Source organism: Diachasma alloeum, unplaced genomic scaffold (assembly GCF_001412515.2).
Source record: "Diachasma alloeum isolate Michigan unplaced genomic scaffold, Dall2.0 Dall_scaffold_00379, whole genome shotgun sequence".
Classification (NCBI taxonomy): Eukaryota; Metazoa; Arthropoda; class Insecta; order Hymenoptera; family Braconidae; genus Diachasma; species Diachasma alloeum.
In genome coordinates this window covers 938,865-964,528 of record NW_021680518.1, presented here as the reverse complement: position 1 = coordinate 964,528, position 25,664 = coordinate 938,865, and the positions used below count along the sequence as shown (strand labels likewise).

Sequence of the window (25,664 nt, the reverse complement as noted above, 5' to 3'; positions counted from 1 at the left end):
GAGCCGCTCTTTCATTTGACCCAAAAAAAACATGGCCGTGACTATTCGCACAATTGCTTGAGTCACTCCCGTACACTCCATACCCTCCACGCATGCGTGAAGTTTGTGTGTTTCGCTGCTAAAACTTCAACTGCGTGAAACACACAGGCGTATAAAAATGCAACTGCGTGAAACACACAGTAGTATAAAACTTCAACTGCGTGAAACACACAGTAGTATGAAACTTCAACTGCGTGAAACACACAGCAGTATGAAATTTCGGCTGCGTGAAACACACAAACTTCACGCATGCGTGGAGTGTATGGAGTGTACGGGAGTGATTCACGCAATGGTGCGAACAGTCACGGCCATAAATTATTTAAATATTTAATATATATATATAGGGAAGGTCGGGGTAAAACGGACACTTGACTATTTTATAATGTTAATGAGGGATTGAAATGTTGATAAAATTTAATAATTTTTTTTTTATACAAAACAATTATTTCCCTTTGTGACGAGCCCAAACTGAGCTCAATTGATAAATTTGTTTCTGAGTTATGAATAATTTTAAAAAAGTCCAGTGTCCATTTTACCCCACCCTCCCCTATATAAATTTTTCATTTAAAAAATATAATAAAATAATATATATATATTTTATATTTATTTTATCAAAAAAAAGAAAAAAAACGAAAACAAAATTAAATAGAAAAAAAATATTATAGTATGAAAAAAAATTATCATTTGTTCTTTTCATCTCATCTTTTCTTTTCTTCCAGTTGGAACCAATGGGTAACCCTCCCAATTTCCTACTCGGACCTCCCCCGAGACGCTCAGCTCACCATAACAATCTACGACTGTGCAGGCCCAGGTCGCCAAGTCCCAGTGGGTGGAACGACAATCTCCCTCTTCGGCAAGTACGGAGTATTCCGCCAGGGGATGCTGGACCTGCGAGTGTGGCCTGGGTTCGAGGCAGACGGTAACGTTCCCCCCTCGACCCCAGGGAAGGCCAGAGACTCCGGAAAAGAGCAGATGCAGCGGCTGGCGAAACTCGCCAAGAAGCGAAGAAACGGCCAGATGAGCCGAGTGGACTGGCTGGACCGGCTGACCTTCAGGGAGATCGAGCTGATAAACGAGCGTGAGAAGAGGGCCTCCGAGTACCTCTACCTCACCGTCGAGTTCCCCGAGGTAACGATGGACGGAGTGCCCCACTCAATCGTCTACTACGAGAAAGATGGGGACGAAGTGGTCCAGCATCGCTCCCAGCCAGACGTGGTGACCCTCCCCGACTACGAGATCCTCCAGGAGAACCTGGTGGAGGGTAAACACCACAAATTAGCCCGCAGTCTTCGCTCCGGAGGGAACACGAGGGACGTCAAGCCCACTTCGACAGTCCGAGACGCCCTCAACACGATCCTGGGCTATCCCCCGACGACAGCCCTCTCGACAGAGGAGCAGGATCTCATCTGGAAGTTCAGATTTCACTTGTCTAATCAGAAGAAGGCCCTGACCAAGTTCGTTAAATGCGTCAATTGGAAGATGCCTGGGGAGGAGAAGCAGGCGTTGGAGATGCTGGCCCTCTGGACCCCTCCGGACCCTGAGGACGCTCTGGAGCTCCTGGGGCCAGCCTTCACCCATCCTGCCATCAGGAGGTACGCCATTGGGCGGCTCAACCAGGCGCACGACGAGGACCTCATGCTTTATCTGCTGCAGCTGGTGCAGGCCCTCAAGTACGAGAACTTCGAGGGGATCAAGCTGGCGAGCCAGAGGATAGCCAGGGAGTCTGAGAGGGAGAGGGAGGGGAGGAGTGTCAGTGTGGAGTACACTCCCTCGGGGATATCCACTTCCAGTGACTCGGAGGCTTGTGTCTCGACGACCAGCCAGGAATCCCCAATGGATCTCTCCTCATTTCTCATCACCAGAGCCTGTCAGAACTCTACTCTAGCTAATTATTTCTACTGGTATCTCTCGATCGAGTGCGAGGAACAGCCGGATCCTGCCATCACTGTTAAACAGGACACCAGGGTCAGGGAGATGTATCTCACTGTCATGAAGATGTTCTCGACTGCTTTGGCACAGGGGAATGCTGTCTGGCAGAAGAGGAGGGCTTTCCTGGCCAGGCAGAAGACCTTCATTGAACAGCTGGTGGCCTTGGTGAAAAATGTCGCCAGGGAGAGTGCGAATAGGAAGAAGAAGACTGACAGGCTCAAGGCACTTCTTGCTGAACCTGATCCTGCCTCCAAATTTAATTTCTCGAATTTCGAACCCATACCCTTTCCACTCGATCCAGAGATATCCATCAAGGGAATCATCCCTGATAAGTAATTCATGATGATTTTTATTTTGTTTTGGTTTATCAGGTGTTGGGAGCATTGTGCAATGGATTGTTGAATTTATTTCAATTTCAGGGCTAGTTTATTTAAGTCAGCTCTCATGCCATCGAAATTAACATTCCTGACGACTGACAATACGGAGTATATTGCCATCTTCAAGCATGGAGATGATCTGAGGCAGGACCAGTTGATTTTACAGACCATTGCGCTGATGGATAAACTCCTGAGGAGAGAGAATTTGGATTTGAAGTTGACTCCATACAGGTAAGCGTAAATTATATATTTTTAATAACGTTTTGTATTCATTTCGGTCCTCTTTTTTAAAAAAATTCACGTTTTTGGCAGCAATCTATTCCGTTATGCGTGAGTCAGGATTATTTCCATCCTAAACTTGAGTATCTTATATATCAATAAGAAAATCTTAAAATATATATATATATAATATATATTATATATAGGTATATTATATATATTATATAATTTATTAATTATTAATATAATTTTTTTTTCATTTAAAAAATATAATAAAATAAATATAAACTATATAGTATTTTGTTTTCATTTTGTTAGAAATAAATTGAATGTAAAAAAAAGTTATTTTTCTTTTCATCTTATTTTTTCTTTTTTAACAAGTCATGAGACATCTAATCCTCCTATTATTTTTCCTGAAACTGAATTTTACAATTAAATGACAGCTCCAATGAGCTAAACAATGAAAATAATGATAAAGAAAATCAAACGAATCGAATAAAGTGGAATTCAATTATTAGATCTTTCGTTATTTGCAAAAATTAATCACTCTCAAAAACTATCTGAATACTGAATATTAGCCACCTATGATAATGACTTCGCTTAACATGGGACTCCTACATTTATGTTATGTCCATTTCCCTAGTCCTTTAAAAAATTATCTATTACTTTTTAGGGTATTGGCAACAAGTACAAAGCATGGATTCGTCCAATTTATAGAGTCAACAACAGTTGCAGAGGTTTTAGCCAGTGAGGGATCCATACTAAATTTCTTCAGGAAACATCATCCTTCGGAGACTGGTCCTTATGGGGTAGCACCTGAAGTCATGGATACTTACGTTCGCAGTTGTGGTATATCACTGGAGAATTATTTCAGTAGCGAAGTGGTAAAACTATTTAAGTCGACTTATCTCTTAGTTAAGTTTTTGAGGAATATCTCCGAATCTAAAGGAGATAATGAAATTTTCGTAATAACCTTTTTTCTAGAGCAAATTGAGTGCTACAAAAAAGATTTCGACGAAAATTTAGCTATCTCCCTTAGATTCCGAGGTATTCATTTAAAACTGGTCAATAGTCAAAATCGATTTGAACAGTTTTACCACTTCGCTACTGAATTTATCGTCAACGAGGAAATTGAAAGGCTAATAATTCATTAAGGATTAATTCAGTAGCGAAATGGTAAAACGGTTTAAGTCGACTCATCTCCCAGTTGACTTTTTGAGGAATATTTCCGAATCTAAGGGAGATAGCGAAATTTTCGTAATTATATTTGTTGTAACTCTCAATCCGCTCTATAAAAAAGGTTATAATAAAAATTTTGCTATCTCCCTTAGATTCCGAGATATTCATTGAAGACTGGCCAATAATCAAAATTGACTTGTACCGTTTTACCACTTCGTTACTGATTTCCATTTCCCTTCTCCATAAATTTATTTTAATTATTCAATTTTGTATTCAGCTGGTTATTGCATCATTACGTACGTCCTGGGAGTTGGAGATCGTCATCTGGACAATTTATTATTGACAACATCAGGTAAATAAAATCCTCGAAAATTGAAAAAAAAATGTTCTTGGAAGATTAACGATCTAAAAATCGTTCTGAATGACGTTTTTAATTCTCTGTCTCATCATTAGGGAAATTATTTCACATAGACTTTGGCTACATCCTGGGAAGGGACCCAAAACCCCTCCCCCCACCCATGAAACTCAGCAAAGAGATGGTGGAAGCCATGGGTGGAGTGGGCTCAGAGCACTACCACGAGTTCAAAAAGCAATGCTACACTGCCTTCCTCCACCTCAGGAGAAACGCAAACCTCATGCTGAATTTATTCTCCCTCATGGTGGACGCCAGTGTCCCTGACATCGCCCTGGAGCCAGACAAGGCAGTGAAAAAGGTCCAGGATAAATTACGACTGGACCTGAGCGATGAAGAAGCTGTGCATTATGTTCATAATCTACTGGATCTCTCGGTTACTGCTGTCATGGCTGTTCTCGTTGAACAACTCCACAAATTTGCGCAATACTGGAGAAAATAAATTGTAAATATCTCTAAAAAAATTGAAATTTTTCATTTTTTTCATAATAAAATTAAAAATTATGAAGAGAATCAAAAATTTATTCCTTTGTAAGCAAGGAAGAGGAAATTAAAATATCCATTATTCAATCGTCAATATCTCGAGATTGGCTGAGTGAAATTGAATGTTGTTTTTGTCTTTTCAAAGGTTTCTTTTCAGACTTCAAAATGAGCCTTGATTTATTCAAATCGCATCGTCTAATCCGGAGATATTGAAGATTTAAGAAAGGTTTATTTTAGTTAATCTTCCCCTAGCATAACTCATCAACAAGACTGTGTTCCATAGGACTTATGAATAATGCCTGCAATATATTTTGGGATTGCCTTTTTATTTCGATATTAAAATATTTAATCCTAATATTGAATCACTCAAATTTATTCCACCCCTCCGTAATTACTCATTAGTCATTTATTCATTCGTTTATTTATACGTATAAAAACAATGGTGAATTACCCCTCGTCTCACCGGATATCCCAATAGTTAAATTCGAACGAATTCTCGTGTTGAAGGGCAGACTATTATTTTACAGTCTACTATTTACGTAAATATTTGTGTATTTATTTTTTTTTATCTTCAATATTCACTTCATAGTTACATTTAATTTGTTTGTCTCAATTTTCTGGTGCACACGGTAAAAATTCTTTCTCATTAGTTATTAGTGATTGAAAATGATATTTAATGTTCATAATGTGATATTAATTAGTATTTTCCCCGTAATTTTAACCACGCACTCTATCCTAAAAACGCGTTCTTTTATTAATAACTAAAAAATAACAATCACGTAATGGTTCTATCCAATCTTCAAGGGTAGATTTTTGTCTTCATTCTGTTAATTTTTGTGATTTTTAATTTTCATTTTGCACATTTCAAACCCTTATTTAACACAATATTTACATACCTGACTGATCATGATTAACAACGCCCACACAGAGAGAAAGAAAAAAAATAAAAACATAGTTTTTGTTTATTTTTTAGAATATAACATATTTTGTTGAGGCTATAAAGGTAATAATTATAATTATCATGTTTTTTTTGTTTTTTTTGTTTAGTTTTCAGTTTTTAGAGCCATGAGAAGTCTGTCAAGTCCTCAAACCCCCATTTAAAATCACAAATGATTTTTGCTATAAAAAAAAATAAAAGTAACTCGTTATCATGGAGTCGTGTCATCAGTCGTTTATATACACCCTCCAGATGATTGATCAACCCCTGATTACAAAAACTAATTTCCAACAACTCGACAAACTTTTCAAGCCTCTCACATACTCAAAAAATCCACAATCCTCACCCTTATTATTTACCACATTAATTAACATCAAAGATTATACGCTGAAAAATAAAAGAAGAAAAAAATATCTCAAAATCATATAGTGGAAACTCTGATATTTCACCTCAAATAAACTTTCATATACTCCATTTATTTTTGTATTCACCTATCCTCTAAACAAATTAAACACTATAGTGATTAATTCTAAACAAAGCTTTGATGCGATCCCTCAGAGTAACCGTGAATCCTCAAAACAATGCCTCCCCATAATTTATTAAATCCATCAGTACCAATGAGATATTGCAACTGTCAGTGTCACAGACATCCTGTCAATCTACATTACTCAATTATAATTTTAAACGTAACTGAAGTGACGAGTTTGTGGTACCAATTATCCATCCCCCCCCCTCAATTAGAAAAATCTTAAAAATCATGATTGGTTTTTCTTTTTTTGATTGAACGAAAGCCTGATGATGAAAATAATCGAGTGCTCGTGTTAATCTGTTCTGTCATTGAATTTTCATTTCTCCCACTCGATATAGACTCCTCGCAGATTACTATATTTTTCTCGTGTCAATATAAATTATAAGGATCTACCCCTAGCACTGTTTACCATCAAAATGTTTCGTTCTTCCTCTTTAATATTTACACTTAAGTCATTTCTATTCGTTAAATTTGTTTTCTTTACCAGCACTTGGTAGTTCAGCCACTTCAGGAGCACGTTTAAAAGGAGATATATACATACAGGTGTATATATTTTAATGAAGGGAGATATTATAAAACAGTTTTGTCCTGCTGATTATTACCTCTCGGTGGGCTTTGTCGCTGGCACTGAACTCTCCACCAGGTCGTGCCTCTCGATCGGTGAATTGTCGAGGGTGTAGTCGAGGGGATATCTCTCGGTGTAGGTGGGGGTCGCCTCACCCTGGGATCGCAGTCGCACCTCGTCGGGGGTGTCCTGGTAGAAACTCGGGGAGGCCTCCACGTTTCTCGAGGAGGACTGCTCGGTTCTGTCCATCTCTTGGGTTGAGTAGTAACTTTGACTTGCTTCGGTCTCTGGTGGTGCGTCGTAACAGCTGGGGGAGACTGTTTCGGTTGGATAACTGGGGCTTGGACCCTCTGGCACGAAGTAGCTTTGACTTGGTTCTGACGTTACTTCCTGGGGAGGTGATTAATCGGAATTAGTGAGGATTCGAGGACTTGACACTGGTTGAAAATAGCATTTTTATCATTTGGAAAATCATTTAAAAAATTCAGCAGCGAAGTGGTAAAACGATTTAAGTCGACTTAGTTGAGTCGACTTAGTCTCTTAGTTGAGTTTTTGAAGAATATCTCCGAATCTAAAGGAGATGATGAAATTATCGTAATAACCTTTTTTCTAGAGCAAATTGAGTGCTACAAAAAAGGTTTCGACGAGAATTTAGCTATCTCCCTCAGATTCCGTGATATTCACTAAAAACTGGTCAATAGTCAAAATCGACTGGAACCATTTTACCACTTCGCTACTGAATTCGTTAATTATCAATTCGTTAATTGATAATTAACGAATTAAAACTTTCTGTGCTCCCAATTTCAGCAAATATTTTTACAGAAAAATCTCCAAAAACATTTTTTATACCTCAAAAAATCTGAATTAATAAATTTTACTGAAAAAACGTGAAAAGCTCAACTAATTAAATCCCCCACCGACACTTACCTCAGGATTGCGTGCATAATAACTACTGGGTTCGTTCCTCTGATCGGAGCTCTCACTGACAAAATTCTGAGCGGACTCCCCCTCCAACCTGGGCATGGAGATTGGCACCTCATAGGAGGTCGACACATTCTGCTCGACAACGACCTGATCCTCGAAGCTGGACGTGGGTACAGCATCGACATGCGTAGAACTGCTGTCAGGATTGAGATTATACGAAGATGTGGGAATCTCAGGTACTCCATTGTCATGCAGGCTCCCAGTGTCCACCGAAGTGTCCGCAATAACACTGGAAGTAGCAATATTGATCTCATCGCAGGGAGGAATCTCGTAGCTCGACGTGCTGATAGCACTCTCCTGATCCTGATCCCTCTCCTGGGTCTCCGGTGTCTCAGGAACGTACGAGGAACTCGCAGTCTCATCCTCATTCAGTCCCGAATTATTGGAGAATCCTGAGGTGCCAATGCCCTCGTTCCCCACGTCATTCGACTGCGAGGGAATGTTCCCCTCCTGACTGATCTCCCCATCAGTCTCCAGAGACTCCACAATATTATCAGCATTCCCCACCTCATAGCTCTGCGTTGGAAAGCTGGGATCATCAGATGCCTCGTCAGAAGCCCTGACCTCATTGAAAGACTGGGTGGGAGCATTCGTGTTCTCACTGGAGCCCTCGTAAGACGACTGCGAGACTGATGCACCTGATCCCACCCTGGCATCCTCGAAGGACTGAGTTGGTGGCTCTCCAGCCACTGTCGTCTCCATCTCCATGTGCTCGTAAGGACTCGACTGAGTGGCTTCAGTCCCCACTGATTTCGACGTCGACTGGGAAATCACCTCGTCATTATTTATCGAAAGACTCTCGAACTTCTCGAAGGACTGAGAAGGGGTCTCGTCAACACCGTCAACAGTATCCCGGCCTCCAACCTCGACTTTCTCAAAGTCGACCTCCATGGGCTCAGGCTGGCTCGACTGGGCCACTGGAGGGCTCACCTGGACCTCAGGAGCAGTTTCAGTCTCCATTGGCTCGGGTTCATCCTCAATTTTGGAGGAACTGTCTTCGGGTTTTGCTGTCTCAACTTCGAAAGCACCCGACGACTCCACATCAGCCTCTGGTGGTTTTGTTTCTGAGGCTGATGCCTCCTCCAGGCAACTACTGATCTTACTCGCATTGTCCTCACCCTCTGGAGGATTCGCTGAAGGAGTGTGATCGGTCTCGTCGGTTTGGACAATTGGCATGTCTCGAATGACCTCGTGTCCTGTTTCTGCCTCCTCTGGGGGTTTGTTCTCCTCCTGTGGGACCTGTGCATTCTCATCAGTTGGCGTACTCCTGGCTAATTCGTCAGGAGTTGCAGTCTGAGCGCTGCCCTCGGGGAATTCCACATTATCAACGAAAGAATCATCGATTATGGGCATCGACGGAGTCGTCTGCACGTGCCCAGAGTCCAGGACAACATTCTCTGGAATTGAAACAGCGTAGGAGATTGTGCAGGCTGGTGCCTCGGCAGTGGCTTCTTGTCTCTCAATTCCCGTTTGCAAATCTGGAATCACCAGGTACTGACTGGCAGTCTGACCCTGGACTTGAGCGGGCTCTGGGGTCTCCATGAGTTCCCCAATGTCAGGCATGGAGTTTCCAGGAAGTATACCCTCAGGAGCTGCGATGTAGGAGATTTTTGCATTGTTGATCGAGATGGGAATTTCCAGTGATGCCATGCTGGAGACTGGTGCTGCGTCGGTGACGTCTGATTGGATGCCAACACTGCTGGGGACCTCCAGTGGAGTCATAATGGGTTGATTGAGGGTGAGAGAGGTCTCCAAGACCGATGGGGACGAGATGGGCTCTGCAGAGGGTATCAGAGTGCTCTGGAGGATTGTTTGAGTGTCCAGACTTGTTTGAGTTATCCCAGCTGTCATCACACTGGCCACAGTGGTCTCAGGCAGTCCAATCTCCTGCTGGAAGTCAGTATTAGCCAGGGCTGCTGCTAGAATATCCTGATTAGACGTTTGAAATCCTTCGGAGACAGTTTGCGGGGCCTCTGGGGCATTTGTTGGTGGTAAAGTAGCGACTGCAGTGTTGTCAAACTGGAGAACAATGTTATCAATAGCTCCTGAGGGATCTAGAGAGCTTGGATCGATGTACAGGGTTCTGGAGCCATCGGCATTGGCAGTTGTACCCTCCAGGGACATCAGGGCGTTGTTGTCCAGTGGCTGAATCTGGCCTTGTTCATCGATAGTCACGAGAACATATGTTTGACTGCCATCAGCACTCTCAGTGGGGAGTGCCATTATCTGGGGCTGGGCAGGTATCTTCGGCTCCTCTGGTTTCACTGGTTCCGTTGGTGTCGTTGATGTCGATGCCTCCACTGACTTGGCATCGATCTTCGAGACCTCTGGACCTGATTTTTTATCTTCTGATGGAGATTCCGATGCTACTGCAGCTGGAACCACTGGAGATGCTGGAGTCACTGGTGTTGACAGCTGTTTCTGCATGCTTTTCACTGCTGGCTGTCCTCGCACTACTCTATTCGTTCCTGGTACACCTCCAGGAGTGGATACTGTCGTCTTTTGTCCAGGAGTTTTGACAATTGGAATTGCTCCCTTGGGGGGAGTCTCCTGGGGGACTTTCTGAATAACTATCTTCTGTTTAGTTTGTCTCCCCTTCTGAGGCGTCACTGTCGTCGCCATAGACTTTGATCTCTGGAACGTTTGAGTCTGCGACTTTCCTGGCTGTGGGGACAGCGGTGACATCACAGTCTGCCTTATTATCTTCTTCGGAGTCATCTTCCCAGGTGTCTGAGGAGTGGTCTGATGCAGAGGTGGTGGATTCTGCAGGATAATTGTGCCAGGTGACTTCATAGCCCCAACTCGCTGCACTGTTGTTGCAGAGGACAGTGGAATCTTCTTCTGGAGCATTGGGAGTTGCACCTTCTGTTGGACCGCTTGATACTGCATTTTGGCACCTTTACCTGGAGTCCCTTTAGCAGCCATAGCCTTCACCTGTTGTCCAGTGAACGGCGTCAGGACTGCTCCCTTGCCTGGCACCAATCCAGCACTTGTTATTATCGTTTTTCCAGCTAAAGAGCTCTGGGATATGGGGGTGAGGAGTGTCTTCCCACCTCCCTGAGTCGGAATTGGATAGAATGTTCCTTTGTTGGTGACAAACGTCTTCTGTCCCATCACTGATTTTCCAGATATTTGAGAGGCATTTATCTGGGTGATGACCCCCTTCTGGGTGATGAAATGCTGGGGAATTCCCAGGACTGTTTTAGTTCCTGTTATCGGTGTGAACACCCCCTTCGACAGAAGCCCAGTGTTAACAATCTTCTGACCACTGGGAGTGTGCTTTGACGTTGTTGGAGAGCTCGTGTCACTCTTGGGGGCTATCATCGTCTTACCCAACATCTGTCCTTTATTCGACACAATTTTCTGGACCTTTCCTGTTGTTATCGTCTTCTGAACAGCCAGGGGGACCATTTTAGTCTGTCCAGACGTCGGTGACGTCAGGATAACGACTTTATTCCCCTGTTGGACGATCTGGGGATTTCCTGTTGACGTTTTAGCTGATGATATTGACATCTTTTGGGACATTGCTGTCGTACCCTGGACTGTGTAACGAACTGGCTGGCCTCCAGTGCCTGCTTGAACGATAACGTATTTTCCTGGAGAACCTTTGGAGGTCGTCAGCATTGGCATTGTCTTTGTTCCCTGCTGACTCTGGAACTTCAAGCCCTTGACTCCACCTGTCAATGGGGGGACTAGGGTTTTTATGCTGGTTATCGTCGGTTTGGCTTTTGTTTTGGTCTTTAAAATCGTTGGCGATGCTGTTTTCTTCTTTGCTGGGGCCTTCTCGGGGGTGCTTGTCTCAGTAGCTGTCACTGTGGGCTTGAACTGCACCTGATTGGTTGCCATTTGGGTCGTGGGGGTCGTCAGGGTGAGGGCTGGTGTGACAGCGCTCGAAGATGGCGTTGAGATTATCGAGGACATCATCACTGGCATTTGCTCGACCTTCTCAGGGGTCAGATCCTCACTCATTACGAAGGGAATTGAGTTTATGTCGAATTCAACGTCTGAGGGGTCAGAGGTGCCACTCGAGGCGATGCTGATCGTGTTGGAGAGGTTTAACTTGTCCTGTTGGTGGTCTACAGCCTCTTCTGCCTTCAGGACCTGGAGTTTTTTGGTTATCGACTGACCTGGGGGAGTCTTCGGGGAAGAGTTTGATTTATTCGAGTCGAGTTTCATCATTTTTGCTCGTGGGGTGCAACCAGATTCATTTTTCGAGGAATTATCGATTTCTAGTTTGTGCTTGATACCTTTCGACGGCTGTTTTTCCAGCAGTTTTGATTTCAGGATTTGCATGGGCTCTCGCAAGGCCACGTTCTCAATTATTCGGGGTTTCTCTCGCTTTTTCACGGGGACTGAAACGTCTGCAGGGGCGGGAGATGGCTTTGCAGGGGATTTTTTTGGTGATGGGGCCTCCTGGGGGGAGGGAATGGAGTTGGAGGCCTCTGGGAGTGGGGAGGGAATGGACTCCTGGGGGGGAGGGACGTTTGTGTCGTTGGGGACTTCTTCAGGAGTCGCTGGAACCACTGTTTCAATTACTTCGGTGAGGATTTTCTCCTCGATGCTGAGGGTTGGGTGGATTTCAGGGGCTTTTGGCTCCTCAGGTGCTTTCGGCTCCTCAGGAATTTCCTCAGGAATTTCCTCAGGGACTTGTTCAGGGACTGGTGCAGGGGCTTCAATAGATTCAGTGAGCTCAGTAGATTCAGAAGGCACTGGAATATTTGCCTCAACAGGTTCTTGTTCTGGCTCTTGACTCTCAGGTTCGACGATTGTCGCCTTTGCCTCAATTACCTCTTCAATAATTATATTCTCAATGGTCTCCTCAACGATATTCTCAACGGTGCCATCAGCAGTCTCTGACTCCACCTGAACAACAGTCGTTATCACCTCTGAAACTGAAACAGTCTCCTGCACAATTTCGTTTGATACCTCAGGCTTTACCTCCTCCTCCACAGGCTCGACTTTAGTCTCCACTTTTTCAGCTTCATTTTCAGGTTTAGTCACCATTGCTTCCTGAGAATCCATCTGAGACATCTCGAATTTTTTGATCTGGGACTTCTTTGGTGGAAGCATCTCAATCTTCTTCTCCTCCGCCGCCTCCTCCTCCTCCTCCTTCTCCTCGTTATGCACCTCAGGAACTTTAGTCTCTACTATCTGCACTTTAGTTTCAACTGTCGTCAAACCTCGATCAGTCTCAAGACTTCCAAATCCCTGGGACTTAATTTCAACGTCACTTGTTGCTAGGAGATCAGTGATATTGACTGGGCTCATGCCATCATGTCTCACAGCCGTAAATTCGGGGGATTTAATCGGTGACTTTGGGACTGGGGTGGAGACTCCAGCCTCTTCAGCACTGTCCAGTGTCTGATCCGAGAACTCGTACTCCTCCAGAGACTTTCTGATTGCCTTGCTGATGGCTGATGGCTTCCTTCCCCTCCTCCCCTTGACCTTCTGCTCCTTCTCCTCAGTCTCTGACTGGCTGTCATCAGTTCTAGGTGTCCTGCGACCTGGGGACGAGCTGTAAATATCCGACTCCAGGTACTTTTTATTCGGCTTTCGTCTTCTCCCAGTGTACGATCTCTCCCCATCAGACTCAGACGTTTTTCTGTCTGTTTCATGGCTGTCAGGGGTGGCAGGGAGTTGAGGCTCTTCGAATCTCGTTGAGGAGTCTCCATTTCCACTCACGTCTGTCTGCAGGGGGTACTTGCGAGGTCTTCCTCGACGTTTCGCTGGCTTTTTTTCAACTGCTTTTGGCTGAGGAGACTCCACTGATGGGGACTCCGTCGAGGATTTGTCACCTATGATTTCACTCAGCTGATTCCATCCCATCTCCACCCCATCTCCAGATCCTGCGTTCGATAGCTGGGAGATTGTTAAAGTCTCCTCTTCACTCTCGATCGTCACCCTTCCAGAGTTAATGTCAATCTCCTCGAGGTCTTTAGGGTCTTTTGGCAGTACTCCAGACTTTGCTGGACTTGAAGTTGGTGTCAGCTTCTTCGGGGATCTCATTGGGGACTTTGATGGGGATTTTCGAGGGGATTTCCCTGGGGATTTCGATGGGGAGTGCTTCGGGGACTTGTGATTGTCCAGAATCTTCTCGGGTTCAGGCTGAGGTTGAGGTTCACCTTGCAATTCACGTTGAGCTTCCACCACAGACTCCTCCATCTTCTCTTGATCATCAGCTTTCACTTCCTCCTCTGGCTCTTTCTCACGTTCAACTTCCAGTATCTCAACAATCTCAAGTTCTGTCTCAGTCACGTCTCGCTTGGACTTGCCCTCGTTGGACCTCTCAGTCTCGGAGGCGATTTTGGCCACTAGTTCACTGGCTTCGTCGACAGTTTTCATGATGTCCTGCGTCAGTTTATCATCGTCTTGGCTTTTTTTCGATTCCTCATTCAGGTTCTCCTCAGGTTTCGCCTCTTTCTCGTTCGCTTTGCTCTCCGCTTCCTTCTCTTCAGCCAGCGCCTGAGAGAGTACAAACTCCTTGATGATCTCCTTTTTCAGGGAAGTGTTCTTCTCACCGAAGACTCGAGGGATCTTCCTCACTGGGGGCAAAGCAGGCTCTGGCTCCTCGTCTTCAAAATCAAAGCACGATAACTTGGATTTTTTTTCCTCCTCGTTCTCAGGAGTCGAGTTCTTCCTCTCCCCGAGGAACTTCCTCAATTTCTTCGAGAGTGCTGACTTCTCCTTGACCACTGGAAGGCTGAGTCCAGGTTCCTCGTGCAGGGAATCATTCTCGAGTGGTTTAGTCTTGGAATTCTTCGAACGACTCGACAAATTCTCCGACTCCTTCACCTCCTCCTCAGGAGTCCTCTTCTTCATCTGTTTATCCTTGACAACTGGACTCAGGACAGCCTCCTCGCCCACAGAATCGCCCAACGGTTTACTGATCGAGCTCTGCAGGCGTGCCGACAGGCTCTCCGACTCCTGCGGGTCCTCAGCATCCTCCAGTGTCTTTTTCAACTCAGCTTTGAGGATCGCCTCGTCGAACAGGGGATCCTCCAGTGATTTAGTCTTTGAGTTCTCCAAGTGCGTGGACAAACTCTCAGTCTCTTTCAGCAGTTTCTCTGATTCCTTCAGGAGGTCAGTGTCCTCGTCGTCCTCAGGCTTTCTGTCTTTAGTCAAGGGACTGCTGATGGGGGTCGACTTGTTCATGTCCACCTCCATGTCGTCGGATCCGTCGTCCCAGTCGGCTAGCAAATCGTTTATCTCAGGATCTGCTTTCTTCTTCTTCGTTGTCTTCTCCTGCTGCTTCTGCTTTCTCTTCACAGGCTCACTCAGACGATCGTTCTTCAGCCTGGGGAGGCTCTTGTTCTTCCTCACGTATTTTCGCTTTTGGGGCTCGTCTCCTAGGGATCGTCGCTTGGGCGTTGCCAGCAGAGGCCTCACTGCACCCTCCACTGGGCCCTCTCGGTGGCTCTTGTTGTGGCATATCAAGACGTTCACTCGAGTCGTTGTGAAGCTGCACAGGGGGCAGGCGTAGATATTCTGGTCACCTGAGGTCGGCGTCGTCGGGTGACTGCTCGGCTGGTGACGTATCCTCACCTCGTGCTCACTCTCCCTCAGCATACGGGGGCGGACTATCTTGTGCCCGGTCGAGTAACTGCGACGTGTCATCTCGTCGTCCTTAGGTTTCTGCTTCTTCTTTGGGGACTTCTTCTCGCCGAACAGCGCGGATATGTCGGGCTTCTCCTCAGGGCAGAATTTTTCCGATTTCAGGATATTGGGGTCTCCACCGGTCAGCATCTCTGCGGTCTCCACGTCCCCAGGGAATTTGTCCATCAGTTTTGATCCATTTTTGTGTTTTGTACGGTATTTGTCTGGGGGAGAAAAAATGTTTTTTTTTTATTTTATTTTTTCATGTGTCATTAGTTTTTACATCATTTAGAAAATAGATTAATTAAATTCTGTAGCGAAGTGGTAAAAGGAAATGCATTTTTCATATTTTTTTAAAACTCGGATTATCTTGGTGAAGAGTGATTGTAGGAGATAATGTCAAAAAACCTTTCTTGTTGCTGATTTAATTTCCAACAAAAAATGTATTTTGACATTATTACCGAAAATCACTCCTTACTGAAATAATCAGACTTATAAAAAGATGTGAAAAATCCACTCATCTCCTTTCACCACTTCACTGCAGAATTTTTCTCATAAATCCATTTTTATTTCATTGGTTCATGTGTCATTAGTTTTTACATCACTTAAAAAATAGTTTAATTAAATTCTGTAGCGAAGTGGTAAAAGGAGATGCATTTTTCATATTTTTTTAAAATTCAGATTATCTTGGTGAAGAGTGATTGTAGGAGATAATGTCAAAAGACCTTTCTTGTTTCTGATTTAATTTCCAACAAAAAATGTATTTTGACATTATCGCCGAAAGTCACTCCTTATAAAATAATCAGACTTATAAAAAGATGTGAAAAATCCACTCATCGCCTTTCACCACTTCACTGCAGAATTTTTCTCATAAATCCACTTTTATTTCATTGGTTCATGTGTCATTAGTTTTTACATCACTTGAAAAATAGTTTGATTAAATTCTGTAGCGAAGTAGTAAAAGGAGATGCATTTTTCATATTTTTTTAAAACTCGGATTATCTTGGTGAAGAGTGACTGTAGGAGATAATGTCAAAAAACCTTTCTTGTTGCTGATTTAATTTCCAACAAAAAATGTATTTTGATATTATCACCGAAAATCACTCCTTACTGAAATAATCAGACTTATAAAAAGATGTGAAAAACCACTCATCTTCTTCCAGTCATTAACGAGATAATTCAACAATTAAAAAAATGAGAAACCTTAATTTTATTTCAACAATTACCTAGGCCTTTCTTGATAAACTCATCCTTCTGTGTGCAGTTGTACTGATAAATCTGATGTATATTCTTCACAAATTCACTGTGGAATAACCGACAAAAATAATTATTAATTCTCTGAGAAGATATCTCGTTTCATCATTGAATATTAGTTCTTACTAAGAATTTTCCTGGAAAAACTTGACAGCAGCAATGGGTGGCTTCCTATTGAAATCCACTTTGAGATCCTCGGGGAGGTTGTCCACCCCGGTGACCTGTCCAGGCCACCAGCAGGGGCCCAGCTTCACCCAGACCACATCGCCATCTAAATAGCGAATTTCTGTCTGGTCGCACATCTTGAGTCCTTTCGATTCACCAGATGGTGGAGCACACGTAAATTATATGAATTACCAGGGCTATTGTCCTTAGTCTGTATTTAGCACACATGGGTTACATCTGAGATTCCTGGAGGGAGAACATCAACACAAAAAACCAATTAAGACCAATTTACCAGCAATTTAAAAGACCAAAACCAATTAATTTTCATTCGAAACTCAACTGTAGTTCAGTTTTGGCTAAATATCTCTGAATACAACGTAGATACGATAATGTTGATGGGGAACTTTTTGTAGAGTGAGAAAAGCTCTTCAAAAAAGGTCCTCACAGAAACATCGCTATCTCCTACAGATTCCAAGATATTTCCAACAAAAGAAACCCCAACTAAAATCGAATTATCTCCATTCAGGGGAAAGTGAAACAATTGACTTCTTAAAACCATCAAGACCTCCAAATCCAACGATACGATTAAAAAAATCAACTCTCATTTCGACTCTGTCGATCTCCAGCAATCACCGACAAAAAATCGTCTGTTTCATGCTTCACATTCCCCCACCGAGCTAATTAATTCTCCATTCATAATGAGATAGTTGCCCATACCGATTGTTATTCACCCAACTCAGTTGACCCCAAAAATGGTCCTCTGCAAGTGGCCATCTCCACCAACGGAAACCAGACCTAAAAAATTTCCAAAAAACACTGAAAATCGTCATTTTCCCCCAGCCCCGATGAAAGCCCTCCCCCGAGGGTTCAAGTGCCACAATAATCCGAAAATCGCGGGAAAATTGCTCGGAACACCGATTGGGTTCTTAACCAAGAGTAAAAACCCACTTCCCCAGAGGAATAAAAATCCAAGTGGCAAAGGGCTCTGGGTTTTCCCCAAAAATGAAGAGTTTTGTGGGTGAAAAAACCAGAAAACGAAAAATGCCTGGAAATATGGTGGTCGCGAGGTACACCCGTGACTTGGAAATGGATTCGGTGGATGGCTAGGCGTCCCCCAGGACGACTATTCCTCTGTGGATGCCTCAATCCCCCCAAGCACTCTGGCACACAAATTATTTCGAAATTTCTCACCTCGTATTTTCGTCCCCTGCCTCGAAAAATCACCTCCACCGGCTATGTGTATTTATTTCACCCAGTTGTATTGCCCCCACTACCTGCCCACCCCAAAAACAATGCAACTTTTTGAGGATTTAATATCACTGAGTTTTATTTTATTTAACCAACACTGGAACTATTGTTTTGCGGGGGAACGAGAGGGTGAGGGATGAGGTTTTTTTTCACCTCAATGTTTTTATTTTAGTCGATGGATATAACAACTCAACGCTTTTTCCAAGGCTGTGCGACGTACGTACATATTTCGGTTTACCCGACGTGCAACGGGGCACTTCATGGGTTTTCAATGAATACACCACTGAATACGAAGCGCCATTTTGCGCGTTGCATCAGTGCTCGCTGGGTACCAGGGCTGACAACTTGAGAATTTTATTTCGTTTGCTTTTCGTTTTCAAGTCTTGGTTTTTTTATTTGGATTATTGTCGAGATACTTGGGCTTTGTGGGGTTTATAATTCGTTATTGGAGACTGTATAATTAATTATTAAGACAGTTCCATAATTATTGAGAGGTGATTCAAATACAGGATAAAGTCAACTGGTTTTAAACGTGAACGCCTCCTGATTAAATGATGCAATCCCAAAAAATCTGGTGTCAATTGAAATTTTATGGAAATGCCTTCAAAATGGCGTTGGATTTTTTTAAATTGACTCTACCGATCGTCAGATATTGGAAATAGAAAATTATCGTTTTTTCATTGCACCGCTATAAGTTGAGTAAACTTCAAAGAGAGTTTTTCGAAAATATCTCAGAATCGGTGAGAGAGAGCGAAATTCTTGAGAGAACCTTTTTTGTAGCCCCTGAAGTTCTCCATAAAAACTTTTTTATCAAAAATATCGCTATCACCCTTCAATTCCGATATATTTCCCGAAGACTATGACGAAACCAAAACTCAATGTTCGAAGAATAAGGAAAAAACTATTCATCTTCAATCTTGAATAACTCGACATTGACTGAGTGAAATCGGGAAAATCTCATTTCATTTCAAAGTTACTTAAGAAACCTTCAATATGGGAGAAAATGAATCCAAATGGTGACGCATCGTGTAGCGATTTATTCCCAATATCAATCCTTCCCGCTCTTTCCCAATTTCCATTGCCCCCCCTGATTCAACTCGCGTCGTCACATGCTCTCGACTTCCGGTATGCGCACTACAACCCCCCGATCATTCTTCACCTCTTTTTCTCCATTCATCACCCCAGAAAAATACAACAAAAAAATTTACTTCATCCCGCGGAGTTTGCGCGAGATAAAAACCAAAACATTCGGATTTTCCACGAATAAATAATCGAGTTATGGTGGATACAATTGTTGGGGCCGTTTCATCACGCACCGGAAGTCACTTAGCCATATCGTAATCGTGAGAAAAAATAATTGAGCCTCGTCTTGAGCACTGTTTCCACCGTTGATTTCGGGCAGATCAATCGCTCTGAAAACTGAAAATAAAAATCGAATTCACACAATGGCGACCACTGTGCCTTCACGATTCGCTGTTCTTGCTCTCGATGACGATGACCCCAAGCCCAAGAGGAGCCAAAAGTCATCGAGCAATGTCAAGAGTGATGTCAAGAGGAAAAATGACAAGCCCAAGGGACAGAGCCAGGGCCCCAAGAAGGACGAGAAAAATAAGAAGAGCAAAGTGAGTTGATTGTTTGAGGTTCTGTTTTTATTTATCTCGCCGGCTAATGGTCGATGATATGGGCACGAGTCGGCGGGAAAGTTTGAATGGTTAGATTTAGATAAGGGACAATGGAAAAGTTTTGGTTTCAGTGCTTTGAATTTTCGTGCTTTTGTTTTTGCAGTCTAAGAAGAAGAGGGGAAACCAGGAGACTCAGCAGTGGGAGCAGTGGAAGGAGAAGGACACTATGGTATGTTTTAGGGGAATTATCAAAAGACAGCAGTTGTAGTTGATTAATTAATTTTGTTTAAGGCCCGGGTGTACTATCTTTCGAATGTTATCTGGATTTTTTTCATCTTTCGTAATCCAAAATTGTTAATTGAGTGGTACATCATGTAGAAATTCCAAAAAATTATGATAGAATGATAAAAAAAATAGAAAAAATTCTGAACTTTTTCAAAGACGGTTTTTAATTGAGATTCAGAATGAGTTGAAAAAAGTGGAAATTACAAATATCTGATTCGCGTGGCAAATTATCTGTTAGATGTCATTTTCCGTGGTGGATAACAAAACACTAACTCCTCATGGGAAGTGACAGCTAGGTATCTCAATTTTCAAAACAGTGGTATGTAGTCATCTGCCATTTTTATATGATAAAAGTGTAATTAAAAAATTCTCCAAAATATTACTTTTTTCAAAGAGCCCTTTTCGTGGGAAACATTTACGAAATCAGTCTTCCCCCTGCATGATATTGGGTGACAGGCCGCCATTTGTCACCGTAAATCATACATTTTTCAATTTCTTGTTATTCAACTTATTCTGAATATAAATTAAAAATGCTCTTTGAAAAAATTAAGAATTTTTTCTACTTTTTTTTTTTATTATTGATTATTATTGACGAAAGATGAAAAAACAACTTCGAGATAACATTCGAAATATAATACACTCGGGCCTTAATTTTACAATTAATTCAATTTTTTTTTCTACAATTGTTTTTTATCTCGACGTCATTTTCGATTCATATACTGAGAGGAAAACGATAAAATTCTCAAACAAGTCTTACTTGTGCCAAAAGAATAGCTTTTTGAAAATTATCAAAAAAGACTGCGCCGGAATGAAAAATTTTTGTCGCAAAAATGGATTTAGTAGTTAAAAAAAAATTGCATTCTCTATACACGCAAGAAATGTCATTTCTAGTACTACTCCTTCGTTATTCGATACTCCCATACGTATTTTGCTCCCGAAAAATCTTTGTTTTATGCGAAACATGGGATAGTAGTTTTTCGTTTCGGCTGTCTAATAATCACAGACAATAAATGAACCCTTAAATGAAACAATAATAAAGATACGATAGCAATCTTGTAACTTAGGGATAAAATATTTGTTGATAAATTTTCCTCTATATGAGATATTTTCATCCTGAAAAGGCCCCGTCTGGTGTGAATTATCCGTCTCTTGAGCCAAATATTTCGTTGCTGTCGAAAGCAGAACAATTATATTCATGTTTGAGACTTTCAAATTCAATCCAAACAAATTCTTTTTTGGCAATTTTCAACTAGCGATTTTGTTGGCCCAAACAAGACTTGTTTGGCAACGTGTTTGTTTTTCCCTTAGTGTAGGTAGAACCACTCCTTCACGAGATGCAAACAAAAGTGGCACGGTTTTTTATTTTTTTACCGTTTTCACGCAGCTGTTAAATTTGTTATGTTTATTTTTTGTGCCTAGGCTGTAGAGGAAGCTTACAAGCAGGAGCTCCACGAAGCCCTGATCCTATCAAAACTGGCCTACGAGACACAGATAGAGAATGTTATCAAGGATGCAGATGTAACGAAGAAGTCTGGCGGGAAGAAGTCGAAGAAATCCACAATGTCTCTTGAGGAATTCAATAATATGGGGAGCAATGAAGCTACAGGGACTGCTAATCATCAGGATTCCAAGCCATTCAAACATAAAAGTACGCAACTAACGACATTCGTAATTTCTTTCTTCATTTAAAATCATTAAAAATAATCTCTACGTAAATTGTTTTTTTTTGTGCAGCTGAATCAGATGCAGAATTCTTCGAGAGAATGGACAAAGAGACTAAAGAGGAGATTATCAAATGCAAAGAGAGAGACATGTTGAAGAAACGGTTGAACACTCTGGATAATGACATAACGTCTGCACAGTTGAAAGTCGAGGTTGAAAAGAGGAACGAACAGATTCTGGAGCTCAAGGATGAGGTGGAGACACTCAAAGCTGAATTGTCACAGGTCAAGGAGAGGAATAAGAAGCTTTATCAGATTCTATCACTTGGGGAGAGTGAGTTTGTCAGATAAAATCAATAATTCTTCACAATCTCCTTCATGTAGTCGTTAATAATTAATTTCTTGGGGTTTTTTTCGGTTTTAGTGAAAGATAAAGCTACAGTTCTAGCTGAAGTTGCTAAGCTCCAGGAAATTCGGGACGAATTGACGTCTGAGGTGCAGTCTCTTCATGCACAATTGGAACAGGAACGTTCGAAAACTAGGGCCTCAAGTACTGAAGTTAAATCTACCAAGCAAACAGTAGGTTTATTTAATTCAGTTATTTTAAAGTATTTTTATACTTTCAAATGATTTATTTAACCTCGGATCTGCGATCAAATAATCAGTTTAACAATTCAATAATTGAACGAGTTTATCTGCAGTTTAGTTTGCTACAATTTTTCATAATTTCTATTTTGGCTTTTTCCAGAATAAGAAGAGACCAGCCAGTGAGAATGCCTAAAAGCCTTCACACCCCTCGATAAAATCGAATAAACCAACTGGAACAGGCTCTCTTCACCGAAAAGTCCAGTCTTCGAAGCATGAGTATTTATTTTCTATTCTCATTTCTTAATACTTCGTTAATTTCGCACTGTTATTACTGTTCATTACTATTATTATTGTTATTATTATTTTCATTTGTGTGTTTTGAAAACACCATCCACAAAATGTGATTTAATTTCGTTACTGCTTCCTTCAACGTACTAATACGATCCACTGTGACTGATTATAATTAATTGATAAATGAGAAAGTAGGATTAGTGGAATATATTAAGAGGATTTAGTTCGTGAATATTCAGTACTATGTAATGCAGCTCTTTAAATATTTTGTAATAAATATATATTCTATGCATTATCTCCAGGGTTAAAAATTCTCATGATAACACGTCAGTTGATAATATTGCACAATTCTTACAGAAATTGAATCATTATCATTAATCAATTATTCAAACATCGTTTTTTAAGAAATTTAGAATTATTTGTTGTATTTATTTGATAGTCAATCGACAATTTAGATTAGCAGGCTTCTATTTTTTGAAGAAAAACTTCTCTTATAGAATTATGATTATTATCAATCCCTACTCATGAGTTTTCGATGGAGTCATTTCTCTCGTGAATGTTTTTTTTCCTGGGAGAGACCACTTTTCCACCATTTTTATGGAACACGCTCACTCGACGACGCTAATCCTCATCCGGATTACAACATGCACTGCCTCCATTTTTATGAAAATTTTTTGACTTTTTTTATTCTTCCCTCCGCGTACATTTTGTTCGCATGTTCGATACTTCACTTTTGGGTTTCATCTTTTTTAAATTTTTTTCGGTATTTAGTCCATTTTTTATTGAAGAGTAGAGGGAGTGAATTTTCTGAAATTAATACGTTAAATTTTTAATTGAGCAATCAACGTGAAATTTTATTTAATTGAGTTTTATTGAAAAAATATCATTCGTGGGATCGGGGGTGGGAGAAGAGAGTCGAATTCTTGGCCTCAGCCTGTGGGAGGGGTGCGAATGGACGGATGGAGAAAGAGGGATAACAGGGGATTCTCCATCTTACGTTTGTTTTTTCATTCCTACGGAATTTATGTTCCAGGGAAAACTGGTCACGGGATTATTTCCATTCTTCAATAATTAATTCGATAGGGGAGGGTGAGGCTAAATGGACAATTGACTTTTTTTTTAATGTTCGAAACTTGGAAAGGGATTCATCAATTGAATTCAGTAGCGAAGTGGTAAAACGGTTCAGGTCCCCTTATCTCCCAGTTGAATTTGTGAGAAATATTTCCGAATCCAAGAGAGATAGCGAAATTTTTGTATCCATATTTGTTGTAGGTCTCAATCGGCTCTACAAAAAAGATTATAACAAAAAATTTTCCATCTCTCTTGGATTCTGAGATATTCATTAAAAACTGGTCAATAGTCAAAATCAGGGATCCCCATCAATATTCAATTTCTGTAATATTACAAGAATTTGACTCTTACATTAATGAAGTTTTAAATATGTTGATCCAATTTTTCGAATAATGATGTATTTAAAATGTCTTAATATGAACCTGTAAATTTAGTAAATTTAATTTACTACTAAATGAGTAATTCAAATTTCTTAAAAGGGGATTTTCGATGACACAAATAATCGTCAATCTTCCTACCTCAATTATTGATTGATAAAACAGCTGAAAATTTGAATATTTGAATTGATGATACTTAAGTACGCAAAAAATTTAAGAGTGATGTTAACTAATTGACGGCTACAATATTTAACGGTAATAAAATATTACAAATTTGGCTATCCCTGGTCAAAATTGAGTTGTACCGTTTCACCACTTCGCTACTGAATTTTTTCCATTCACACGGAGAGAAATATTCAGTAAAAATTACGGAACTCTCAATTCACTCACCGATTACGGAATCGACTCCGAAAATTTAAGTGCCGGTATCGTAATTTTTCACAGGAGATCCAGATAAAAATTACAGAACGCTCTGGAAAAATTCCGTGAAATTTCCTACAACCACATTTCGCTCCGGAATTACGGAAAAGATCCGTAATTTTTATTGAATATTTCTCTCCGTGCACCATAAAGTTTCCTAAATATTCCGTACGATTTCTCAGTTATAAAAAAATGATAATTCAGTTCATCCCTTCAAATTTCACTTTCACCTCAACAATTTCAAACTATTTCAATTTATAATTCCCGTTTCAATTACTCTCAATGACTCTCAAAACTCAACCAAAAGCAACAATTTCAATCAACCTCCCCCCAAAAAACCCCCCCCCCCTCCTCCTGCCCAAAAAAACAGGAACAGGCATTTGGATGCAGATCACGGGAACTCGAAAGATTAAAGTTTTAGAAGTATCGATTCGTCGGGGCAACCGTTGACAGACGTGGAGAGGGTATTAGGGGGTGGGAATGGCGTTGAAAAAGGGTACGAGAGGGGCCGGGGCGGCGGTGGAGGAGGGGGGCGGGGGTGGTAGTGGGTATGGATCGTCAAAGAGCATAATAATTACTGCGCCCGCAGAGAAGAGGCTCAACCCTTTGTTCTATAGTCACTTTGCTATACGGAAGAACGATGGGATGAATGTGGCCGGGGGGGGGGATAAAGGGGGTTTTACGCGCGAAACTCTGGTTCTGTCTCTTTGATTGCTGTGATACGTGGAAAAGAGGCGGGCGGGGGAGGGGGGGGCGCAAAAGCATCCGTTTCACCGTGTCGTTATCATTATGTAATTGATCCGCGCTTCCTGCGTGTGGTATTATTGATGGGGAGAAGAGAATTTTTTTTTAAGATAGTGTTCTTCATTATTTGGCTTTGGTAGGGATTACTTAAAGGGGCGGGGATTTTCAGTTATTTGATGGCATTGAGATTATCTGAGGATGTTTAAAAAATTGTCGAGACGTTTTGATAAATCCATTTTTAATTGGTGAATTATCTGGGGGATGAGTCGTTCTACGAGAAAATGTCAGTAAAACTCTTTTGTAGAGCATTTCGTCAGCTACGAAAAAGATTTTCTGACATTTTTCCGTGGAACTACTGGCTATCGAGATAATTGCAATTGAATGGAATCATTTCAGTAGCGAAGTGGTAAAACGTATAAGGTATAAGGCAATTTCGAGTTAACCCGTTTTCAATGAATATCTCGGAATCTTAGGGAGATGGCAAAATTTTTGTTATAACCTTTTTTGTAGAGCCGATTATGAGCTACAATAAATGTAATTACAAAAATTTCGCTATCTCCCTTAGATTCAGAAAAATTCCTCAAAAACTCAACGGGGAGATGAGTCGATTTGAACCGTTTTACCACTTCGCTACTGATTTTTATTCGCAATTGAGTAGTCTTCAGAACTCATTCAATTTCCAATCCTCTTCA

The 25,664-nt window shown here is 41.5% G+C and overlaps 3 protein-coding genes across 4 annotated transcripts; 2 read left to right on the top strand and 1 right to left on the bottom strand.

Moving 5' to 3' along the window:
- Positions 1 to 758: 758 nt before the first annotated feature.
- LOC107041811 (phosphatidylinositol 3-kinase catalytic subunit type 3) lies at positions 759 to 4,993 on the top strand (the record flags this gene model as incomplete). 2 transcript variants are annotated; one of them, XM_015262562.1, is given in 5 exon segments in its annotated part: positions 759 to 2,300; positions 2,388 to 2,576; positions 3,238 to 3,413; positions 4,021 to 4,095; positions 4,197 to 4,993. In XM_015262562.1, coding segments are annotated over 5 exon segments (2,383 nt in total), but the record flags the coding sequence as incomplete, so codon positions are not given.
- A 1,353-nt stretch (positions 4,994 to 6,346) lies between these two features.
- On the bottom strand, positions 6,347 to 18,189 carry LOC107041809 (mucin-17-like). The gene is made up of 6 exons (XM_015262561.1): positions 17,857 to 18,189; positions 17,383 to 17,460; positions 16,627 to 16,911; positions 16,473 to 16,549; positions 7,597 to 15,470; positions 6,347 to 7,059 (listed from the first exon to the last, which is right to left on the bottom strand). Exons 3-6 carry the CDS (start codon positions 16,800 to 16,802, stop codon positions 6,703 to 6,705), a joined length of 8,484 nt encoding a protein of 2,827 aa, XP_015118047.1. The 5' UTR covers positions 16,803 to 16,911; positions 17,383 to 17,460; positions 17,857 to 18,189; the 3' UTR covers positions 6,347 to 6,702.
- An 876-nt stretch (positions 18,190 to 19,065) lies between these two features.
- Positions 19,066 to 22,655, top strand: LOC107041784 (G kinase-anchoring protein 1). The gene is made up of 6 exons (XM_015262520.1): positions 19,066 to 19,535; positions 19,699 to 19,764; positions 21,240 to 21,468; positions 21,555 to 21,815; positions 21,906 to 22,060; positions 22,230 to 22,655. The coding sequence occupies exons 1-6, from the start codon at positions 19,359 to 19,361 to the stop codon at positions 22,260 to 22,262; spliced, it is 921 nt and encodes a 306-aa protein (XP_015118006.1). The 5' UTR covers positions 19,066 to 19,358; the 3' UTR covers positions 22,263 to 22,655.
- The last annotated feature ends 3,009 nt before the right edge of the window (positions 22,656 to 25,664 follow it).